The 22772-nt window shown below is 39.6% G+C and overlaps 2 protein-coding genes across 2 annotated transcripts in view; one reads left to right on the forward strand and one right to left on the reverse strand.

Moving 5' to 3' along the window:
• Window positions 1-22772, forward strand: part of zc2hc1c (zinc finger, C2HC-type containing 1C) — an 835825-nt gene that overhangs the window by 756584 nt on the left and 56469 nt on the right. The gene's annotated exons all lie outside the window — the stretch shown is intronic.
• LOC100334937 (gap junction delta-2 protein) lies at window positions 15870-21347 on the reverse strand. The gene is made up of 2 exons (XM_087291190.1): window positions 20920-21347; window positions 15870-19575 (listed from the first exon to the last, which is right to left on the reverse strand). The coding sequence occupies exons 1-2, from the start codon at window positions 20988-20990 to the stop codon at window positions 18717-18719; spliced, it is 930 nt and encodes a 309-aa protein (XP_087147316.1). The 5' UTR covers window positions 20991-21347; the 3' UTR covers window positions 15870-18716.

The raw sequence follows: 22772 nt of genomic DNA on the forward strand, positions 1-22772 counted from the left end.
CATTGTATCAAATTAGACCATTGGCATCTCACTCAAAAATGGCCAAAGAGTTGTTAATAATTTTACTGCTTAAAGCTTGACCCTTCTGTAGTTACATCGAATACTAACACGCCAACAAAAAGACGTTGCTATTTTCCAGGCCTATAGGAACTATCCTCTCATTCTGGCGTAATAATCAAGGAACTTTGCTGCTGTATTATGTTATGTTATCACACAGTGTCCAATAACAGTCACCAGTACCAAGTCCTACACTTGCACCACCAGTTGGAATCTGTGTAATATCATTGCTCCTACTGCAGCCATGGTAAATCAGCAAAGTGCCTTGATAATTACCGCAAAATGAGAGTATAGTTCCTATATCAGTCTGGAAAATTACAACTTTTCATATTCTGACAGTCTTAGAGCCCCATTTAACTACAGAATAGTCAAGCTTTAAATAGGAAAATTAGGAACTCTTTTTTGATCATTTTAAGTGAGATGCTAACGGTCTAATCTGATTTAATGATCTATGCTAAGCTAAGCTAAAAGGAGATTTAATGAATGGACTTTAAAAAGGTCAAACTCAACTGTTTAACTCTAGGATGGTGGGATTAAAGCTCAGGTGTCGGTGATTGGAGCTGTTGTGAATCTAAAAGGGGGCGTGGCTGCTGATTAAAACAGGATTATATTAGACTAAAAATGTGCGCTAGCAAAATAAACAGTATATGTTTTCGTTTCATGCAGACTTTAAAGAAATACTCCATTTTACAACTCCACTAGAGTTAAACAGTTGAATTTGACTGTTTTTGAATTCATTCGGCTGATCTCTGGGTTTGACGGTGGCATTTTTAGCTTAGCTTAGCATAGATCATTGAATCAAATTAGACCATTAGCATCTCACTCAAAAATGGTCAAAGAGTTGTTAATAATTTTACAGTTTAAAGCTTGACCCTTCTGTAGTTACATCGAATACTAACACGCCACCAAAAAGAAGTTGCTATTTTCCAGGCCTATAGGAACTATCCTCTCATTCTGGCGTAATAATCAAGGAACTTTGCTGCCTTATTATGTTATGTTATCACACAGTGTCCAATAACAGTCACCAGTACCAAGTCCTACACTTGCACCACCAGTTAAAATCTGTGTAATATCATTGCTCTGACTGCAGCCATGGTAAATCAGCAAAGTGCCTTGATAATTACCGCAAAATGAGGGTATAGTTCCTATATCAGTCTGGAAAATTACAACTTTTCATATTCTGACAGTCTTAGAGCCCCATGTAACTACAGAATAGTCAAGCTTTAAATAAGACAACAGGGAAGGAAAGGAAGGATATTAGGAATTTCTCTTTTTTTTTACATTTTAAGCGAGATGCTAATGGTCTAATTCGATTTAATGATCTATGCTAAGCTAAGCTAAAAGGAGATTGACTGAATAGACTTTAAAATGGTAAAACTTGACTGTTTAACTGTAAAATGAGCCTATTCTCTAAATGTAGCTTTACAAAGTATCCATGCGTTTTCAGTGTGTGGAATCTCTGCTAACACTTCAATGCTTAATGTGACCATTTTTGCTGCACACAAACACACACACACACACACACACCATGCAGTCACACACACCTTACAAGCCTGCAGCGCTGCAGAGGACAATCCTGCTCCACTGCAGCTGTTCCTCACACTCACGTGACTGCAGCTCTGTGTGTGTGTGTGTGTGTGTGTGTGTGTGTGTGTGTATGTGTGTGTGTGTGTGTGTGTGTGTGTGTGTGTGTGTGTGTGTGTGTGTGTGTGTGTGTGTGTGTGTGTGTGTGTGTGTGATGCAGGCATAGAGGTCGAGATCAGTGTGCAGAGAAACACTGCTGCTTCACACAGCCTAATGCTGTAAATGTTTCACCATGTCTGTCCTTCTATGCACAAATGTTGTTTAATTCAACATTTGCTTGTTTCTTTGGGATTATTCATGAAGTTTTCAAGCAATTTTGGGGTGTCACTTCATAAAAACTGCACACTATGAAACGTTTATTAAGCATTAGCAAATACTTTATCATTTGTTAAGCATTAACTCTACCTTAATATACATTAGTAAGCAGTATATAACTACAGCCAGGCCCGGATTGGCTAATCGGGAGGACCGGGAGAATTCCCGGTGGGCCGGTCCGTTTTTTTGGCCGCGAGTCCCTAACGTTAGCTCCAGAATATGTTGCTCTCAGCAGTCACACTTTTTAAATTAATGTATTTATTTACTTGACCACAGTCTTCTTACCGCAGCTCTGCTCTTTTTATCTATTTTCTCGCAGCCTCGTGATGAAGATGCAGCCTGCAATAGGATAATTTCATAATTGTTGTGGTCGAGTGGTTAGCACGTTAGGTTTCGACGCCAGCGACCCGGGATTGAAACTCGTCTGACTTTTTTTTTTTTTTTCATTTTTATTGTTAAGACATATAATACTGTTAGGGTCGTTAAACATTTGAAGTTTTAAAGCAGCTGTTTTCTCAAAAAAAAGACGAGATAGTGTCATTAGAAACTGAATGGGAAATGACCTTATTTCAATATAGTCAGTCGTGAACTGAGGTGGTCTGGTCTGAGGCTTGAAACTCCAGGGCTGAAAAGGAGTCCCACTCCGGCCCTGACTACAGCTACAAATGCCGTGATCTTGACTTACAATATAACCTATAATGTATCATAGAAGCGTCAGCCAATGAAATTCAGTCAGCAATAGGCCACTGTCTAGCTGGTGTATTGGCATACAGCGATCTGATTGGCTGATGCTTATATCGGTGCTTGAAAATTTGAGCTAGTCCCAACTTCTGCAGCGAGCAACGCCTCTGAATCGGTGCAGATGGATCCACAATGCAGTTTGGCAACGCCTGACGTCACCCATTCAAAGTGAAGCATTGACGCTGGCGCCCCGTGTGTATGGGGTGTAAAGATGCTCTAGCGACAGACGCTAGATGCCGAGGTCTTTAGCCTCCTTGTTAGAGCAACTGACTCCCATGCAGAAGGTCGTCGGTTCAATCCCAGCTCGAAGCGGGTTTATACACAAGTTTCTGCATCTTGCTTATATACACTATGAACAGCAGCTACCCTAATTATTCTCTTATTTTTCTTCATTTCCACCTGTGGATACTCATACCGAGGTCCTCAGATTATGCGGAGTCACTGATTGGATCCAAGACCAGCGACGAGATGATCCCAAGGTGTCCATATCCTGGACCAGGCCGTATCCTGAGCTGCTGCTGCTGCGCTGTTGGTCATGGGGGAGTGGAGAGCATGAGACTGATTCCAGTGACGCTCCAGGGACAGACGAGTCTTCGCTGAGGCCAGCTTCCAGCCTCCACCACTGAGACTGCAGCTCTGCACAAGACTTTAGGCCAGCGGAGAAATTAAGATGGTCGTGCCCAACTGAGTCTGGTTTCTCTCAAGGTTTTTTTTCTTCACTCTCCTATAGACCTTTTTCATGGCTGCTGCATGGAGGGCGCCATTGTGACCAGCGTCTTCCGGTAGAATGCTAAAAACTTCCGTGTACAGCGTGTACAACTGGTAATTTGCTCTCCGAAAATGGGTTTCAATAACATTTTTAATGGATAACAGAGTGTTTTTGTGACACACAACTTAGAAATGTGTCTGTTAAAGCTGTTATAATCTGTCACATGTGGTTCAAGCGTGTCAGAAATACGAGAAAAACGTTCTCCTAGTTCACGTGTCTGCCATCAGAAATACAGTGTCTGTTTGCGTTCCCGGCCTGTCAGCTGTTAGCTCAGCGGCTCTTTAACACACACACACACACAGAGAGAGAGAGAGAGAGAGAGAGAGAGAGAGAGAGAGAGCAAACCAGAGTACAGGCATGAAACTTGACAGGTATGAAAGTCGTGCAATTTACACAAATGACCAATAAAAGTCTGTTATTGATCCTCTGCTGCTGATTTGCTGTTCATTCTAATCGCGCGCCGTTTGTGTTTTATTTGGTGTGTTGTTTTCACCACGGTTTGTGTTTTTCTGTCATTTGGAAATGACACTAGCCTATATTTTCACTTTGTCACAGTTATTAAATCAGTGTGTCAGTGGCACAGTACAGGCTACGTGTGTGTGTGTCAAACATTTTGGTGAACTACATTTGTTTGGGCTGGTTATATATCTGAAATAAAGAGAAAATGTTGACTTTAGCGATGACGAGGCTTCATTTAAACTGCAGAAGATGCCGTACGTCTGACAACGAGGGGAAAACGCCTCACAGCAGCTGTTTTCCATCCTATTAGATGGCATTTCTCTAAATGATCAGTCCAGGAGATGGTGCTGATGGGCAACAGTATTAGTTCAAAGAGGATAAAAGCAGGTAAAATAGATTAAAACTATTGTTTCAAAGCTGTCCAAATGTGACAGTTTACACGCATCAGCTGCCGACCGGAAGATCTTCGCATTCTCCTTGCGCATACACGCAAAGCATCATGGGTAATTTTGCGTTCCAAGAAAAAGGTCTATTGGTGAAGTTTTTTTTCCCTCTCCGCTGTCGCCTCTGGCTTGCGTGGTTCAGGATTGGTAGAGCTACGCATAGATGGATTTGCTCTTCAGTGTTTGAACTCTCAGTAATGACTTTAAACCACACTGAACTGAGCTAAACTGAACTGAACTTAAACACTAAAAACTGAACTACTCTGATCCAGTTACTATGACCATTCATGTGAAGCTGCTTTGGCATAATCTACATTGTAAAAGCGCTATACAAATAAAGCTGAATTGAATTGGTGTAGGACCGGCGGGGTTACACTAGTGGAAATGGTTAGTGGCTAGTAACATTGGAAATCTGCTAGCCATAGTGGCTGGTGATCAAAAAAGTTAATGTCAAGCCCTGAACCCCTGATGAATAAAGGAACTAAGCTGAAGGGAAATAAAGGAATGTTATAAGGATATACTGGCGTCCTATTGGTTAAACTGGTTGTACATGAAGGAAAAAAGTACAAGCTGGGGAATTCTTTCAACGAGGTCAAACAATCATGCAACATTCAGTCAGCATCCAGAGTCCAGCCACCAGCGCAGGCTCAGATCACATTAATAAAATGATTTTAATCACAAAAGCTGGGGAAATATCGTGCTTGAGCTGACTTCACGTGCGTTTTTCTTTACCTCTGGCTTTCTCTCAGTCTGTTTGGCCGTCTCTAATCTTGTTAGACGCAGAACAGCTTTTTTAGCGATTAAGGTTGGTCATCCGGTGAATTTTATTGGCTGGCAAATGGTGCGTATCTTGTACATTTATCAGGAACAATTTGTCCGTTCGCTTCACCAGCCAAAAACACAGGCAGCGAGCGAGAGAGAGCGAGCAAATTACACACCACATCCAAGGAAATCATTGATCGGTCAGTTCAGCAGTCGCTAATAAGAAACCATCAGCTTGATTTACGCTATTACGTGTTAATTACAGTGTTAGTCTGCAGCTCTGAATGCTTTGTATTCGTCAGTGCGGCGCTGTGGTTAATAACTCTGATAAAGAGCCATGGAAATCAGTGGATCTGATGCTAAATGAGAGATCTTGTACAGCATGGCTGATCACTGTAAATGTAGATGCTCGATTATTGCTTCAATTCACAGCAGAACTGCACAAACAATAGCAGAGATGAACGACAGAGACACTGACAGCCAGCCAGGATAATGTCTGTTTGTGTGTTTGTGTTAGTGTATTTCTATGGGTGTTATTGAGTGTGTGTTTGTATATGTGTTAGTGTATTTTTGTGTGTGTTACTATGCATGTTATTATTTATATGTGTGTGTGTGTGTGTGTGTCTGTGTGTGTCTGTGTGTGTGTGTGTGTGTGTGTGTGTGTGTGTGTGTGTGTGTGTTATTGTGTTTGTATTGTGTTTATGTATGTATGTGTGTTAGTGTGTTTGTTGTTTGTGTGTGTGTTAGTGTTTGTGGGGGGTTAGGGTGTTTGTTTGTATGTTAGTGTGATTGTATATGTGTTAGTGTGTTTGTATTTGTGTTAGTGTGTGTGTGTGTGTGTGTGTGTGTGTGTGTGTGTGTGTGTGTGTGTGTGTGTGTGTGTGTGTGTGTGTGTGTGTTTGTATGTGTATTAGTGTGTATGTTATTGTATTTGTATGTGTTAGTGTGTGTGCGGTAATGTGTTAGTATGTTTGTTAGTTTGAATGTTAGTGTGTTTGTATAAGTGTTAGTGTGTTTGGGTGTGTGTTAGTGTGTTTATGTTAGTGTTATTTTGTTAGTGTGTTTGTTTGTGTGTTATTGTGTGTTAGGATGTGTGTTTGCATGAGTGTTAGTTTGTTTGTAAATGTGTTAGTGTGTTTGTATGTGTGTTAGTGTGTTTATATGTGTGTTAGTATGTGTGTTTGTTTATGTATTAGTGTGTTTGTATGTGTGTGTTAGTGTGTTTGTATGTGGGTTAGTGTGTGTGTGTGTGTGTGTGTGTGTGTGTGTGTGTGTGTGTGTGTTAGTATGTGTGTTTGTATGTTAGTGTGTTTGTATATGTGTTAGTGTGTTGGTGTGTCTGTATATGTTTGTATTTGAGTAAATATATTTGTAAATGTGTTTGTATGTGTGTTAGTGTGTTTGTATGTGTGTTAGTGTGTTTGTATGTGTTTTAGTGTGTTTGTGTGCACATGTGTAATAGTGTTGGTGTGTGTGCGTGTTAATGTGTTTTTTATATGTGTTAGTGTGCTTGTATTTGTGTTTGTATGTGTGTTGGTGTGTCTGTATATGTTTGTGTGTTTGTATTTGAGTAAGTGTGTTTGTATATGTGTAAATGTGTTTGTATGTGTGTTAGTGTGTTTGTTGTTCGTGTGTGTGTTAGTGTTTGTGGGGGGTTAGGGTGTTTGTTTGTATGTTAGTGTGATTGTATATGTGTTAGTGTGTGTGTGTGTGTGTGTGTGTGTGTGTGTGTGTGTGTGTGTGTGTGTGTGTGTGTGTGTGTGTGTTTGTATGTGTATTAGTGTGTATGTTATTGTGTTTGTATAAGTGTTAGTGTGTGCGTTAGGGTGTTAGTATGTGTGTTAGTTTGTATGTTAGTGCGTTTGTTTATGTGTTTGTATAAGTGTTAGTGTGTTTGGATGTGTGTTAGTGTGTTTATGTGTGTGTTATTTTGTTAGTGTGTTTGTTTGTGTGTTATTGTGTGTTTGTATGTGTGTTAGTGTGTTTTTATGTGTGTTAGTGTGTTAGTATGTGTGTTTTTCTATGCGTTAATGTGTGTGTGTGTTAGTGTGTGTTCGTTTGTATGTTAGTGTGTTTGCAAATGTGTTGGTGTGTTTGTAAATGTGTTAGTGTTGGTATGAGTGTTAGTGTGTTAGTATGTGTGTTAGTTTGTATGTTAGTGTGTTTGTTTGTTTGTTTGTTTGTTTATATAAGTGTTAGTGTGTTTGTATGTGTGTTAGTGTGTGTTTGTTAATATGTGTGTTTGTATGTTAGTGTGTTTGCAAATGTGTTTGTGTGTTTTTAAATGTGTTAGTGTGTTTGTATGAGTGTTAGTTTGTTAGTATGTGTGTTAGTTTGTATGTTAGTGTGTTAGTTTGTTTGTTTGTTTATATAAGTGTTAGTGTGTTTGTATGTGCGTCAGTGTGTGTTTGTTAATATGTGTGTTTGTATGTTAGTGTGTTTGCAAATGTGTTAGTGTGTTTGTAAATGTGTTAGTGTGTTTGTATTAGTGTTAGTGTGTTAGTATGTGTGTTAGTTTGTATGTTAGTGTGTTTGTGTGTTTATATGTGTTAGTGTGTTAGTATGTGTGTTAGTTTGTGTGTTAGTGTGTTTGTGTGTGTTCGTTTGTATGTTAGTGTGTTTGTAAATGTGTTAGTGTGTTTGTATTAGTGTTAGTGTGTTAGTATGTGTGTTAGTTTGTATGTTAGTGTGTTTGTGTGTTTATATGTGTTAGTGTGTTTGTATGTGTGTTAGTGTGTGTTGTATGCTAGTGTGTTTGTATCTATGTTAATGTGATTGTATTTGAGTAAGTGTGTTTGTAAGTGTTTTAGTGTGTTTGTGTGTACACGTGTATTAGTGTTGGTGGGTGTGTGTTAATGTGTTTGCATATGTGCTCCTGTGTTTGTATATGTGTTAGTGTTTGTGCGTTAGTATGTGTGTTAGTTTGCATGTTAGTGTGTTTGTTTATGTGTTAGTGTGTTTGTGTGTTAGTGTGTTTTTTATGTGTAAGAGTGTTTGTTTATGTTTGTATGTGTGTGTGTTTGTATGTGTGTTAGTGTGTTTGTGTATGTGTTTGTGTGTTTTAGTGTGTTTGTATGTGTGTGCATGTGTATACGTGTTTGTTGGTGTGCATGTGTGTTAGGGTTTTCACATGTGTTATTGTGTTTGTATATGTGTTAGTGTGTGTGTGCGTTAGTATGTGTTTGTATGTGTTTTAGTGTGTTTGTGTGTGTGTAAATATGTATTAATGTGTTTGCATATGTGTTACTGTTTTTGTATATGTGTTAGTGTGTGTGCGTTAGTATGTGTGTTAGTTTGTATGTTAGTGTGTTAGTGTATTTGTATGTGTTAGTGTGTTTGTGTGTTAGTGTGTTTTTTATGTGTAAGAGTGTTTGTTTATGTTTGTATGTGTGTGTGTTTGTATGTGTGTTAGTGTGTTTGTATATGTGTTTGTGTGTTTTAGTGAGTTTGCATGTGTATACGTGTTTGTTGGTGTCCGTGTGTTTTAGTGTTTTCACATGTGTAACTGTGTTTGTATATGTGTTAGTGTGTGTGCGTTAGTATGTGTTTGTATGTGTGTATGTGTTTTAGTGTGTTTGTATGTGTGTACATGTGTATTAATGTGTTTGCATTTGTGTTACTGTGTTTGTATATGTGTTAGTGTGTGTGCGTTAGTATGTGTTTGTATGTGTTTTAGTGTGTTTGTATGTGTGTACATGTGTATTAATGTGTTTGCATTTGTGTTACTGTGTTTGTATATGTGTTAGTGTGTGTGCGTTAGTATGTGTTTGTATGTGTTTTAGTGTGTTTGTATGTGTGTACATGTGTATTAATGTGTTTGCAAATGTGTTACTGTGCTTGTATATGTGTTAGTGTGTGTGCGTTAGTATGTGTGTTGGTGTGTTTTGTATGTGTGTTTGATGTCTTTGTACATCTGTATGTGTGTGTCTGTGTGGAACCTTATTGTGTTTGTGTGTGTGCATGTTTTTGTGACATCACAACACAAATTTGAACAATGACATTTGTAATTACACAAGTATAATAGGTGACTTGCGAGGACATCGCCCAAGTCCCCATTTACCAAAAGCCTTATAAATATATATATATATATATATATATATATATATATATATATATATATATATATATATATATATATATATATATATATATATATATATGTATGTATATATATATATATATATATATATATATATATATATATATATTCATATGTATATATATATATATATATATATATATATATATATATATATATATATATATATATATATATATGTATATATATATATATGTATATATATATGTATATATATATATATATATATATATATATATGTATATATATATATATATATATATATATATATATATATATATATATATATATATATATATATGTATGTGTGTGTGCGTGTGTGTATATATATATATATATTTTTTTTTTTATTATTATTATTTTTTTTCAAGAATTAAAACTGTACACTGTGCTCGGGTGATAGAAAATTCAGAATGTACTGGAAAATAACAACAGAAACCTAAAGAATGTCCCCACAATCCACAAAACAGACCTGTGTGTGTGTGTGTGCGTCTGAGTGTGCGCTAGTGTGTTGAGGCTCTCAGAGTAATTGCTTTTATCACCCTTCAGTCACGAGCGTCCAGGTTAAGTCATGAAGCCAAAACTGATCCATAATGAAAATGTGTTTTCCCCCTGTTCAACAAGGATAACACACAGACTAACACCTCAGCGTAGTTGATATTTACTGACCCTTGGCTTATTTGCAGTGTAGTGGTATTAAACTAACCTTCAGTTGTTGGCCTGAAGAGATACTTGTACGTAATTGAACCATCATAGCTTTGTTACCATTAATAAATGCATTTAGGTTGATTCAGAGTAGCCGAAGAATAGTTTTGAAAGCAGGTCATTCGTAGGTCAGCGTGATTTTCTGGGGTTTTTACCAACACAGGCTCATTCTGAAAACGTAGTTTTGGGGACTGTGAATTATGTAGCCGGAGTATGTATGTATGGCTGCATTTCAGTTTGTGTACGTCGGCGAACTTGAGACGCAGAGAGGAGGTGACGACGACGACAAGGACTGGGTTCGAGTCTGGGGAAGAGCGCTTCCAGAAGTCACGTAAGACAAAAACCAAAGACGTGGTAAAAATCAGACGAGGGCTTTTCTTTTTCTGGACGGCTTCTGTAAATTGTTGGCTAGGTTTAGGAATGTAAGCGGGTGGGTGGGTCAATTGGTAAAACTGGTCAGGTTTAGGGAAGGAGGAGGGTGGGTCAGCCAATTGGCCGGTCGCACAGTCAATCGTTCAGTCAGTCAGACAGACGGTCGTTCGACAGCGGCCTCTGGTGGGTTTAAGAGAGAACAGCGTGGGCGCGAACGACACTCGCGAGAGACATTTGAGATACGAAAAAGCTAACAAAAACTGCAAAAATATGCACCTCCCAGGACGTATTTCGTGGTCTCCAGAAACGTTCACGGGACTACGTTTTCAGAATGAGCCTGGGTTGGTTATTACATACACGTTTTCTAATTAAAGGCAATGCACTATTAAAAATAAGTGTGATCTTGGTTCTCTAATGAACTTTTCATTCATTTTCATTCAGCGTAGTCCCTTATTTAGCAAGGGTCGCCACAGCGGAATGAACCGGCAACTATTCCAGCATTGTTTTCTGCAGCGGATGCACACCCGCCAACATTTGTCTGTGAATATCTGGAAGACCAGTGTGTGTATGGGAGGGTGGGGGGATAACACAGTTGAGAACCGAGTTAGTAACTCTACTCTGGTTTCGGGCGGCCACTGCAATCCGATACTATTCCAAAGTTGGAGACCCCGGGGGTTTTACAGACTGTACCAAAAAGCTGAGTACCAGGGAAATTACCTGAGTTTTCCGAGAGAAATAACAAAATGGGAGGGTGGTGGGAGATGGGTCTAAATAATGGGACACTCCTGGGAAAAACAGGAGTGTTGGCAGGTATGCAAAGCAGCACTGGGAAACACCCATACACTCTCACATTCACACACTCATACACTACGGCCAATATAGTTCATCAATTCCCCTATAGCGTATGTGCTTGGACTGTGGGGGAAACCGGAGCACCCAGAGGAAACCCACACCAACACCGGGAGAACATGCAAACTCCACACAGAAATGCCAACTGGACCAGCCAGGACTCGAACCAGCAACCTTCTTAACACTTTCTTTTCACTTCTTTTCTTTTTTTAAGGGTGGGGGGGTGTTGGGGTTCTGTGGAAATGTAAAGGAGTCAATGGAAAAAATTCTGCACAATTTAAAATTAATTTTTTGTTTCAGAAAACCAAAATATGCCAATGTTTGTAAGTAAACAATAGTTGATTATGTGTGCGTATCATAGTGTGCACCTGCAGTCTGTTTTAACACACACAAAATTAATAATCACTGCACACGTAATCGGTGGACCAAATGCAGCAACAGAACTCGCCACGACTTACAGAACACGTTTTTCTCTTCACATTAACAAACGATACTATGATGGACGTGTTTTAAATGATTCATTTCTTTTTATTAATAGCTCTTTGCGTTTACTTTGGAAATCAATCAATCAATCAGTCGATCAATCAACATCAAATGAACGACACAATATACTTTGACAAACACTAATATACACTCTAATACTGTATATAGACCCCATTGTCCCATTTAACAGTCGTTAAATAAGATTATTGTTAACATTTGTGCTACTTGTCTGATCCATACACGCACGCACACTTGTATTTATGGTTTACGAGGACTTTCCACTGGCGTAATGTAATTTATACAATTATATGGTTATCATATGACCTTACCATACCCTTAAACCCAACCCCCAATGAAATCCAGTGGCAAAACTGAAAAGTCAAAAGACCCTGTAAAGCATTTTTGAATTACGAGGACACAATAAATGCCTTTTTAAACCACCTTAATCAGGGGTGTCTAAACTGTCCTGGAGGGCCAGTGTCCTGCTTATTTTAGTTCCAACCCCAATTAAACACACCTGAACCAGCTAATTAAGCTCTTTTTAGGTGGACTGCAAACTTCCAAGCAGGCGTGTTGAAGGAAGTTGAAGCCAAACTGTGCAGGACACCGGCCCTCCAGGCCTGAGTTAGGACACCCCTGACCTTAATAGAGGTCATACCAATGCCATTACACAATATAGTGTCCTCGTAAACCACATAAACAAGTACAATCATACACACGCACACTTGTACATATGGTTTACGAAGACTATCCATTGGTGTAATGTTTTTAAACTGGTATTATATGACCTTACACTACCCCTAAACCCAACCCTCACAGGAAATGTGGCAAATGTTAATGTCAAAAGACACTGTGGAGCATTTAATTACAAGAACACAATAAATGTCCTTGTTAACCAGCTTAATAGAAGTCATACCCATGCTATTATACAATATTGTGTCCTCATAAACCCCTTTTTGACATTGGAATTTGCCATTGGTTTCCATTGAGGGTTGGGTTTAGGGTTAGAGTAAGGTCATATAATAACCAGCAAAAGCTATGTGACACCAATAGAGTGCCTTTGTAAAGCCCATAAACAAGCACACACACAAAGTTGTATATATGCTTTACAAAGACACTTCATTGGTGTGATATAGTTAATGCTGTTATATTGTTATTATATGGCCTTACCCTAACCCTTAACCCAACGCTCTCATGAGACCTATAGCAAATTTCAACGTTAAAAGTCCCTGTAAAGTGTTTTAAATTACGAGGACACAGTAAATGTCCTAGCAAACCACATTGATAGAGTTCAAACACATGCTGTTATACGATATTGTGTCCTCGTAAACCACATAAACAAGAACACACTTGTATGTATGGTTCACAAAGACTTCTTCATTGTTGCAATGTATTTTATGCTGTTATACAGTTATTACATGAACTTACCCTATCTCTAAACCCAACCCTCAATGGAAACCAGTGGTGAAATTAAAATGTCAAAAGATCCCGTGAAGCGTTTTTGAATTACAAGGACACAATAAATGTCATAATAGAGGTCATACCAATGCCATTATACAATAGTGTCCCCGTAAACCACATAAACAAGCACAAACACACACACTTGTATGTATGGTTTACACAGACTATCCATTGGTGTAATGTATTTTATACTGGTATTATATGTATTATATGACCTCACCCTTCTCCTAAACCCAACCCTCACAGGGAATGTGGCAAATTTCAATGTCAAAAAACACTGTGAAGCATTTGAATAACAAGGACACAATACATGTAATAATAAACCAGCTTAATATAGGACATACCCATGCTATTATACAACATTGTGTCCTCATAAACCACTTGTTGACATTGAAATTTGCCATAGGATTCCATTCCGGGTTGGGTTTAGGGTTATGGAAGGTCACATAATAAACATATAACAGCAAAAACAATATTACACCAATAAAGTGCCTAAAAGTAAACAACATAAACAAGTAGACACAAAAACACACACACTTGTAAATATTCTTACAAAGACACTTCATTAATGTGAAATAGTTTATGCTGTTATATTGTTATTATATGGCCTTACCCTAACCCTTAACCCAACCGGAACATGAGACCTATGGCAAATTTCAACGTTAAAAGACCCCGTGTAGTGTTTTAAATTATGAGGACACAATATATGTCCTAGTAAACCGCCTTGATAGAAGTCAAACACATGCCATTATTCAATACTGTGTCCTCGTAAACCACATAAACAATCACACACTTGTATGTATGGTTTACAAGGACTTTGTGTTTTTATACAGTTATTATATAAGCTTACCCTACCACTAAACCCAACCCTCACAGGAAACCTATGGCCTAACTTCAATTTCAAAGGACCCTGCATTTTGAATTACAAGGTCACATGGGACGTCCTTGTAAACCACCTTAACAGAAGTCATACCCCTGCTGTTATACAAGATCACATCTTCATGAACCACATAAACAAGAACACACACACAGACTTGTATATATGGTTTACAAAGACTCTCCATCAGTGTAAACAATCCCTGTTCCTGAAGGTACACCAAGAGTACACATTTTCAACCTCTCCCTAATCAAACACACCTTTATCAATTCATTAGAAGATTAGAAGAGACTCCAAAGCCTAAACAAATGGGTCAGATAAGGGAGACATCCAAAATATGTACTGTTGGTTTGCCTTTAGGAACAGTGTTGGGAAACCCTTGTGTAATGTATTTTATACTGTTATATGGTTATTATATAACCTTACCCTACCTCTAAAGCCAACCCTCAATGAAGACCTATTGCAAATTTCAATGCCAAAAGCATCCTGTGAAGCGGTTTGAATTACAAGAACACAATACATGTCCTTGTAAACACCTTAATAGAGGTCATACCCATGCCACTATACAATATTGTGTCCTCGTAAATCATATAAACAAGAACACACTTGTGTATATGGTTTATGAAGACTTTCCATCGGCGTAACGTAATTTATACTGTTAAACAGTTGCTATATGGCCTTACCCTACCCCTAAAGCCAACCCCCAATGGTAACCTATAGCAAATTTCAATGCCAAAAGCATCATGTGAAGCGTTATGAATGACAAGAACACAATACATGTCCTTGTAAATATCTTAATAGAGGTCATACCCATGTGATTATACAATATTGTGTCCTCATAAACCATACAAATAGGAACATACTTGTATATATGGTTTAAAAAGACTCTGCGTTGGTGTCTTGTATTTAATACTGTTATACGGTTATTTTATACCCAACCTATGACAAAATGCCTTGTAAAGCATTTAGACTTACGAGAACACAATAAATGTCCTTGTAATCCACATTTATAGATGTCATACACAAGCCATTCTACAATATTGTGTCCTCACAAACCACATAAACAAGGATGCACGCTTGCATATACGGCTTACAAAGAATCTCCATTGGTGTATTGTATTTTTTACAGTTATACGGTTATTATATGACCTTACCCTACCCCAACCCTTACAGGAAACCAGTGGCAAATGTCAATGTCAAAAGGCCCTGATGAAGCATTTTGAATTACGATGTCACAAGGGATATTCTTGTAAACCACCTTAATAGAGGTCATACCCATGCCATTATACGATATCAAGTCTTCATAAACCACATAAACAAGTACACACACACACGCTTGTATATAGTTTACAAAGACTATCCATTGGTGTAATGTATTTTATACTTGTATGTTACTCTATAACACTATATACTCTACCCCTAAAGCCAACCCTGAATAAAAACCTATGGCAAATTTCAGTCAAAATAATCATGTGAAGCGCTTGAATCACAAGAACACAATATATGTCCTTGTAAACACCTTAATAGAGGTCATACCCATCAAAATTGTGTCCTCACAAACCTCAAACAAGATCAAACTAATATATATGGTTACAGACGGCTCTCCATTTGCATCATGTAGTTACTGTTATATGGTTATTATATGACCCTACCCCAATTGAATAAAGCATTTTGAATTACGAGGTCACAAGAGATGTCCTTGTAAACCACCTTAATATGGGACATACCCATGCCATTTTACAATATCAAGTCCTTATAAACCACATAAATAAGTACACACACTTGTATAGATGGTTTACAAATATTATATGACCTTACCCTATCCCTAAACCCAACCCTCAGAGGACACCTATGGCAAATTTCAATGTCAAAAGACACAAGGATGCAAGTATGTCCTCGTAAGCCACTTTATTAGGGACAAATTAGGTCATATCCATGTCATTATACTATAATGTGCTCGTAAACCACATAAACAAGTACACACACACGCTTGTACAAGGTTTACAAAGACTTTCCATTGGTGTAATGTATTTTATTCTGTTATGTTACTATATAACATTACTCTACCCCTAAACCAACCCTGAATGGAAACCTATGGCAAACTTTAATGTCAAAAGAATCCTGCGAAGCGCTTGAATCACAAGAACGCAATACATGTCCTTGTAAGCACCTTAATAGAGGTTATACCCATGCCATTATTCGAAATTGTGTCTTTGCAAACCACATAAACAAGATCACACTTGTATATATGGTTTACGAACGACTCTCTAATGGTGTATTGTATTTTATACTGTTATACGGTTATGATATGACCTTACCCAACTCCTCAACCCAACCCTAAGAGGACAACCTATGGCAAATTTCAATGTCAAAAGACACTAGGATACAAGTATGTCCTCGTAAGCCACTTTAATATCGACAAACTAGGTCATATGCATGTCATTATACTATAATGTGTCCTCGTAAACCACATAAACAAGCACACACAGACACACACACGATGTGTTCAGAGATGTGCAGGTTAGAGCAGTTGTGCATTGCAGAGTTTCTGCGCAGCCCTTCCAGGACACTGCAGTTCAATGAAACCTCAGAGGAGCAGCGCACCAGTGTGTGTGTGTGTGTGTGTGTGTGTGTGTGTGCGTTTGAGTGTGCGTGCAGCAGGAAAACAAAAGATCAGGCCCGTCACTTACATCACCCTCTTTATAAAGAAGTGGATTTAATTCACAGTATATCATCCATCTTCAGGTCATTCACGTTACACATGTACCAATCCCCCAAAAACAAATGAAGCACTGGAGGCTTAGAAAGGAGCAGCCTGGCGTTTCTGCCGGTTTCACCACATGCAAGGCCCCTTTTTTTTTCATCAATATGCAAATCAATCAGGATCAAATTACAATGAGGCTGTATATGCGACAAATTATGAGGAGAGTCTTCTCCTAGAAGAGAATCGGAAGGGAAAATAAAAGAGCGCTGGATTTCTGAAGTAATGGCATCCCATGCGAGCGTGTGTTTTTTGTGTCATTTCAGGCCTGAACAAGACAATTCTGTTGGTTTAAACTGAGTGGAGACTCTCGGCGTGCACAATGCATCTCAATCGTCTCTCTGTATCTGTCCGTCTGTCTGTTTGTCGCTGTGCAGTCCGCTCACATGATGTACGACACATCACAGCATGCAGAATTACATTCATACATAACCCAATCATCTTGTCATTTAGAGGAACTGCAAAAACACCACGGCGGCGGCGGCGACTCTTGCGGGGAGGTGAGGGAGGGGGAGACTGCGGTACATTTAAGGCGAGAAAGATACCGGTTCATGTTTTATTAATTAAAGCTGTGCTCTTTCGGGGTCCACTACAGTTGTAAAAATCTCAGGAGTCCTGGAATGCTTATCCAATCGACAAGGGGAAGAATCCGCCGTGGAGGTTTGCTGCTTCCAGTTCGATTTGTTCCCAAATAACAGCAACACATGATCCATGTTTCGTTTTTATCCTCAGTGACCTTCAAGACGTGTGACATTCCCTGCTGGAAGCGGCGTCGGTGTGGCTGACATATCAATACTCGAGCAGATGCCGCATAGATTTCATCCCCTGAATATAAGTTCTGAAACATGCAATACGTTCCCTTCCAGCTCAGAAATGCAGTCTCCCTTCCTTTCTGTTAATATATGGTGGCATAATCGTGACAAATCATTCAACCGGAAGCAAGAGAAAGAAACGGAGATCTTAAATAATGCACCGGGTTTGGTTTCTGAGCAAGGCCTTGAAGCAGTTCGTTGTGCTCTCTCTCTCTCTCGTTCACACACACGCTTTTGGATTCCCCAAAAAATGAAATAGAAGAGTTAATTCGGCGTACAAATATAGCTGAAAAACCAGCACCAGAGCAGAAAACATTGCCGAAGTCTCGGAGTGTAGAAAAAGGACCAGCGCTGTATCTCCGTACGGTCGCTTTTCCGAAAATGAGACGAGGATGCATTATGCCAATTTCAGTTCATTTACAACGAATACAGCTAAAGCAAGTAGTTCAAGCAATAAATCTGCTTTATGGATATGGTTATATTCTTCAGAATAGACTTTATATGTATATATGCATATATTTATATACAAGTATGGCACTTGATTACACTTAAGCGCGGAAAAAAACACATGATAAATGAAAGCCGAGGGCGCTTTGGTGTTGACAAATTAAGGAGATCACAGACTTTGCAGCACATTGCTCTCACTCACACTGCAATGGAGTCCGCCTACGTTAAGGTCAGTGGTGCAGTACAGGCAACCCAAAAGAAAGAAATCATACAAGCCGAATATGAGCGAATATTACGTCAGCATCGTCACGTTCGCTTTTTAGTGCAAGACGTATGTCTTATATCTACTGCCGTCAAGGACAGCAGGGCTGCTCCTCGGGTCACACTTCACATGGTAGCGTTCGCGGTGGGTCAGCCGCCGCTGGAAGTCGGAGTCGTATAGCATGCATTGTGTGCGACGCGGTGTCATGTCAAGTGTCAAGAGGCGATGCGCGGTCAGCTCTTTGAGTACAAACGTTGCCAAAAAAGTTGCATCGAACAGTACTGCTTTACAAACGTGTTGGTCGTCCACAGTTGTCAAGGAAGTCTTTAAAACGGTAACAAAATAAAAGTCCTACCCCGTGTTCTTGCGAGTCATGAACCTTACGTTGGCGACGGGACTCTCAGTCAGTCCACACTTTCGATCGATTTCTGCAGTTGGGTGGTTTCGTCCCGCGCACTTTACACGTAGGCCGAGTCACTGGACTGAGTGCGGCCGAAATTGGGCATACTCATCCGCGGCAAATCCTTGTTCCTGATCTCATAGATGGACTTCCTGCGGGCCTGCACGCCCCTCACCGCCGTTTTGATCTTCCGCCAGCCTAGATGATTGAGCTCGGCTAGATTGAGAATCACGCAAAAGCCGCTGACCGCGAACATGAAGACTAGGAACACGGTTTTCTCCGTGGGCCTGGACACGTAGCACTCCACCTCCTTGATGCATGGGTAGCGGTCGCACTCGTACACCGCCGGCACGTTGAATCCGTACAGGAAATACTGGCCCACTAGGAAGCCGATCTCTAGAGCGTTTCTGAACACCACCTGGATGATGTAAAACCTGGAGATGCCCTCCTGCCGCCGCATTTTGGACTTTGCCGGCTTGGTGTTGGAGCTGACCAGCTCTTTGGACTCCAGGCAATCAGGTTCGGCTTCTTTGGTGGAGTTCTCCGTGTTCTGAAGTACTCCGTTCATGATGGTGTTCTTGATCTTCTGGTTTTTGGCCTCCTCTCGCTTCAGCGAGTCCTGCTCCTTGCTGTCCACTGTCAGGAAGACGGTGGCAGTGGAGTAGCGCCGCTCCTTCTGCTTAGCAGACTGATGGACCGAGTACGTGATGAAGCAGAGGCTCGGCGTGCACACCATGATGATCTGAAACACCCAGTATCTGATGTGCGAGATCGGGAAGGCTTTGTCGTAGCACGCCTGGTTGCAACCCGGTTGCAAGGCGTTACAGACGAACATGGTCTGCTCGTCATCATACACCGTCTCTCCTACTATGGCTACGATCAGGATCCGGAAGATCACCACCACAGTTAGGAGGATCCTGAAGAAAACAAGCAGACAGAAGAATAAAGGAGCTGAGATTCCAGCGTCAGCCACAGTGTGTCCCCGCGTATGCAGCTAATGGATTATGCAGATATCACTTGCTATGTCACACGTTTGATACTGTATTTTTGGGCACGGTGCCCGAGAATCATCACACCTCCCAATGTGGCTTTCAGTCAAATCAAAATAAGCATAAACAAATCTGATTAGCTATGTAGAGGTGATGAAAATATGACAAACAGCTGAATCCCTTCATTTTAGTAAAAAAAAAAAAAAAGGCAGCTATGTTTTAAACACACACGTGCATTATGCAGATGTCTTCTGACACACACACACATATGTATATATATATATATATATATTAATATATATGTATATGTGTGTGTGTGTGTGTGTGTGTGTGTGTATATATATATATATATATATATATATATATATATATATATATATATATATATAAATATACATATGTATACATACATACATACATACATATATATATATATATATATATATATATATATATATATATATATATATATATACATATATATATATATATATACATATACATACAAATACATATACATATACATACATATGTATATATATATATGTATATATACATATAAATGTATATATATATATATATATATATATATATATATATATATATATATATATATATATATACACACACACACACATATATATATATATATATATATATATATATATATATATATATATATATATATATATATATATAAGTAATTAATAGGTGTTTTCTGTTGGCATTCATTTTATAAAGCAAAGAACAAAAAACGTGTCAGGTAGGTTTACTAATATTTTAGAGGGTGCTTTATTAATGTTTTATAACCACTGATCGATGCATATCATTATCAGCCGCTGTTCATAAATAGCAGTGTTATTATAATGTTATTCGCGATTGATTTGATTAGATTATCCACGGTATTTCGGTAGTCAGAACAGGCGGCGACGCCTTTTTTGTGCACACCTGGCAAGAAGCATCGCTTTCGGTTCAAAAGGTGCCTTTAAATGCATCAGAAATCTTGAATAAATGTGCTCATATCAGCTCTCTTCAGTGAGATTTAGACTGCAGGGAGCTGTCCGGTGCTGAAATCAACGCCTTCACAATGCCTGCATTGTGGTTTTTATTTGTGTTATTATTTTTTTTATGTGTATTACGCAAAACATTTTGATTCATATTTGTGTCTGTCATACTATGTGTACGCATTAAAAACCCCTTTGGCGATCTTCTACTCCGAAAACGCCGCAAAGCTTGAATTTCGGCGTCAGACAGGCTGACATTAGCTCTTACCTTCCGATCATAGTGGAGTGCTGCTGGACAGCAGCCTCCAAGAGCCTCTCTAGTATGGTCCATTCTCCCATCGCTGCTCATCCGCAGACTCTGCCCCAGATCCAGACGAAAGCGCGAGTAATTCCTCTCAGTGTCCGCAGTTGTGGGGTGCGCGCATGGATGATCTGCGCCAGCTGTGGCGGTGCTGATGCTGGAAGATGATGCCACACACTGCTGCTCGGCTCCCAGTCCGGACTGGAGTCATGTGAGCCCTCCTCTCTTCGATCTCCACATCAGATTGATGGTGTGGGTGGAGGGCGGCGGGCTTTAATGTGGCATCAGTGCCGTGGAGAGCCCTGCTGCGTCATACGGGCTTTATCTGGAGCTGCGGCTGCTGTTGTTCATGCGTCTGCTCATGGGCTGCGGTCAGTCCGCTGATGCTGGACTCTGTGGAGGTCAGCTCCGCCTGTGCTATTTATACATGGGGGACTGAATGAAGGCTCATACTTGTTGCAGTGTGTGTATGTGTGCGTGTGTGTGTGTGTGAAGACGACACACAGCTGCTGGAGAGCGAGTGTCCTTGAGTGCAGCAGGACCTTCAGCTCCGCCCAGCGCATCCAGCAGCTCTGCACACACTGAGGTGAAAGTGTCTGTCAGCGGATCCTCCGTTTAAGTAAAGACACCTTTGGCCCCGCCCCAGACATGCGCACTTCACAATGTCACAGGGCTTTGGCAGTCACTATAATGAGTTTAACACACCTTTCGTTTATCGTTTCTACATACAGAGAAAGTGGTATATTTACATATATTTAGGCAGCTTTGTTTTGTAAAATATTTGTTTTGTAAAATATTTATAGAACTAAAGGCAGAATGATTGACATATATTTGCAATATATCTCTTCAATACCTGACAAAATGTGGTCGCCTATCCAAGTTTTAAAGACAACAAATTTAAAGTTGACTTCTAGTGGATCATTTGGTATCAGAAGTGGCTTATATGAAAGGCAAAGGCCTCTAGATTAAAATTATTTGACCTAAATAAAATATGATCAATATGCAGGACTCCCAGAGTTCATCGAGATCCTCTGGATTTATCTTCAATGCCTCATCCTCCATCTTACTCCAGACACACTCAATAATGTTCATGTCTGGTGACTGGGCTGGCCAATCCTGCAGCAGCTTGACCTTCTTTGCTTTCAGGAGCTTTGATGTGGAGGCTGGAGTATGAGAAGGAGCGCTATCCTGCTGGAGAATTGTCCCTCTCCTGTGGTTTATAATGTAATGGGCAGCACAAATGTCTTGATACCTCAGGCTGTTGATGTTGATCATGTTGATCAATGAACCGCCAACTTATCCAGCACATGTTGTATGCAGTGGATACACTTTCAGCTGCACCCCATCTTCACACACTCTCATTCACACTCATACACTACGGACAATTTAGTCTACCCAATTCACCTGTACCGCATGTGTTTGGACTGTGGGGGAAACCGGAGCACCCAGAGGAAACCCACGCCAACGCGGGGAGAACATGCAAACTCCACACAGAAACGCCAACTGACTCAGCCGAGGCTCGAACCAGCGACCTTCTTGCTGTGAGGCGACAGCACTACCTACTACGCCACCGCGTCGCCACACACATACAGAATGTACATATTTGTAATTCCAATAGTTGAAAATAAATACATACGGAACGGCATTAAATTGTACAGTTAACTGTATTAAATTGTTTATGATATTTAATAATTGTACTTATTTCTAGAATGCTTTTTAAAGATTATCATTATTATCATAGTTACGGTCCTTGGTGTAAATACTCACTGAATAAAAAATGTCAGTTTTCAGCAGCAGTCAGGAAGAAGAGGAGATGAACA

The sequence above is a fragment of the Danio rerio genome, chromosome 17 (assembly GCF_052040795.2).
Source record: "Danio rerio strain M-AB ecotype USA chromosome 17, GRCz13ab, whole genome shotgun sequence".
NCBI lineage: Eukaryota > Metazoa > Chordata > Actinopteri > Cypriniformes > Danionidae > Danio > Danio rerio.